Below are 1,850 nucleotides of genomic sequence, written 5' to 3'. Positions count from 1 at the left end.
ACAGCTTGTTCGTCCAGCTCCATGCCGATCCGCTCCGACATGTTCTTCAGAACCCCTATGGTTCCGGACACCAGCTCCAGCTGCTCGTCTTGTTTCTCTGTGATCAGCTAGAACAAACAGGAAGCAGACGTTATAAGTGGGTCCAGTCAGCACACAGGTTCTGGTATCGTTCAGCTGGTTCTGCACCTGCTGCTGGACCTGCTGCTCCTCCAGGAACTGGGAGTTGGCGTTCTGCAGCTGGCGGTCCAGTCGGCTGTATTTATCAGAACTGTGCTCTCCTAACAGAACCTTCACAAAGAAAAGAGAATTTGATGGTCCACTCTTCAGAACCAGAACCAGAACACCTGAGTAGATTCTCCACAGTCAACCAATCAGCAGCAGTTTCCTGTTTGGCTGTTTGCTTCAGGCAGCAGGTGAGCTGAAGCTTGAACAGAACCCACCTGGTGAGTTTGGACCGGTACCTGTTTGTTTGTTCTGTCAGCAGCTGGACTAAACATCTGTTCTTTCATTTCCTGTCAAACACAGAGAGACACCTGATGTCAAACTATTACATTATTTATTCATTTCTTTAAAAAACAACAACAGAAATTCAACTAACAACAAAAACACAAATCATAAATTAAATGAAAGGTAGCAGAAGATAAAACCTTTTTCTCAAATCAATAAATTCAATCAAAAATAAACTTTAGTTTATAAAAAAACACAAAGGTTTAACTCCTTGAACAACAGTTCATACATTTACATATTTCTCCAGCAAATGATTCTTTATCATTCTCTTAAACATACACATTAATCTGGCATTTTTAATGTCATCTTCCAGATTATTCCATAATTTAATTCCCTGGACTGAAGTACTCCGTTCCTTTAAACTGGTTCTAAATCTGGGTTTAACAAACATCTCTGTCCCTTTGAGATTATAACAACTGTCTGTTTTAACAAAGTGTAACCGAATGTTTGAAGGTAATGTTTTTATGAGCCCTATAACTGATAAAATACTATATGGTGATAATTCTTACCGCTCTTTTCCGTAAAATAAAAATAGGATTTGTAATTGTTTTGCATGATTTCCCCAAACATCAATACAGTAGATGTGGAATAATTACTTCATTATATAATATAAACAGACTTTTATCATTAAATAAATCCTTTATTTTGTATAATACTGCAATGATTTGGCTACTTTTGTTCTTAAATGATTTATATGAGGTCTCCATGTCAACTTTTCATCTATGATAATGCCCAGACACTTCACTTCACATCTCAAGTTGTTTTCTTTCTATTATTAAATATCATATAATTTGTCTTATCTAAATTTAATGATAATTTATTAAGCTCATACCAGGTTTGTATTTTAACAAATTCTATCTGCATCATTACCAACATCCGTTCTATATTTTTAGCAAAACAAAAAAATGTAGTGTCGTCTGCAAATAAAACACATTTAAACAACCCTGACACATTTACCAAATCCTTTACGTATAAAATAAACAACTTTGGTCCAAGTACAGAACCCTGAGGAACCCCACATGTAATATTACTTAATTCAGATCTTGTATAATTTATTTGTACAAACTGTTTTCTGTCCTTTAAATAACTAAACACCCACTGTAGTGCTGGTCCTCTAATACCGTATTTGTTATATTTTTCAAGTAGAATGGTGTGGTCAGTGGTAGGGCTGCAACAATTAATCGACGACTAATCGATTATTAAAATAATCGATGACTAATTTAATAATTGATTAATCATTTTCTTTTTTTTTTCTTTACTTTGTTTTTCTCTCCAAACTGCTTTGACACCTTCCACTGCCACGTCTGCCTTTCTGTCGTTGACACACATGCACAGTAGTGGTA

The 1,850-nt window shown here is 35.6% G+C and overlaps 1 protein-coding gene across 1 annotated transcript; it reads right to left on the bottom strand.

Moving 5' to 3' along the window:
* LOC106526510 (syntaxin-6) lies at positions 1 to 512 on the bottom strand (the record flags this gene model as incomplete). Its single annotated transcript, XM_014021131.1, is given in 3 exon segments — positions 1 to 107; positions 187 to 288; positions 462 to 512. Coding segments are annotated over 3 exon segments (260 nt in total), but the record flags the coding sequence as incomplete, so codon positions are not given.
* Between the last annotated feature and the right edge of the window lie 1,338 nt (positions 513 to 1,850).

The sequence above is a fragment of the Austrofundulus limnaeus genome, unplaced genomic scaffold (assembly GCF_001266775.1).
Source record: "Austrofundulus limnaeus strain Quisiro unplaced genomic scaffold, Austrofundulus_limnaeus-1.0 Scaffold279, whole genome shotgun sequence".
Lineage (NCBI taxonomy): Eukaryota > Metazoa > Chordata > Actinopteri > Cyprinodontiformes > Rivulidae > Austrofundulus > Austrofundulus limnaeus.
Note: the sequence above shows the minus strand (reverse complement) of the source record. Positions and strands in the feature narration are given on the sequence as shown.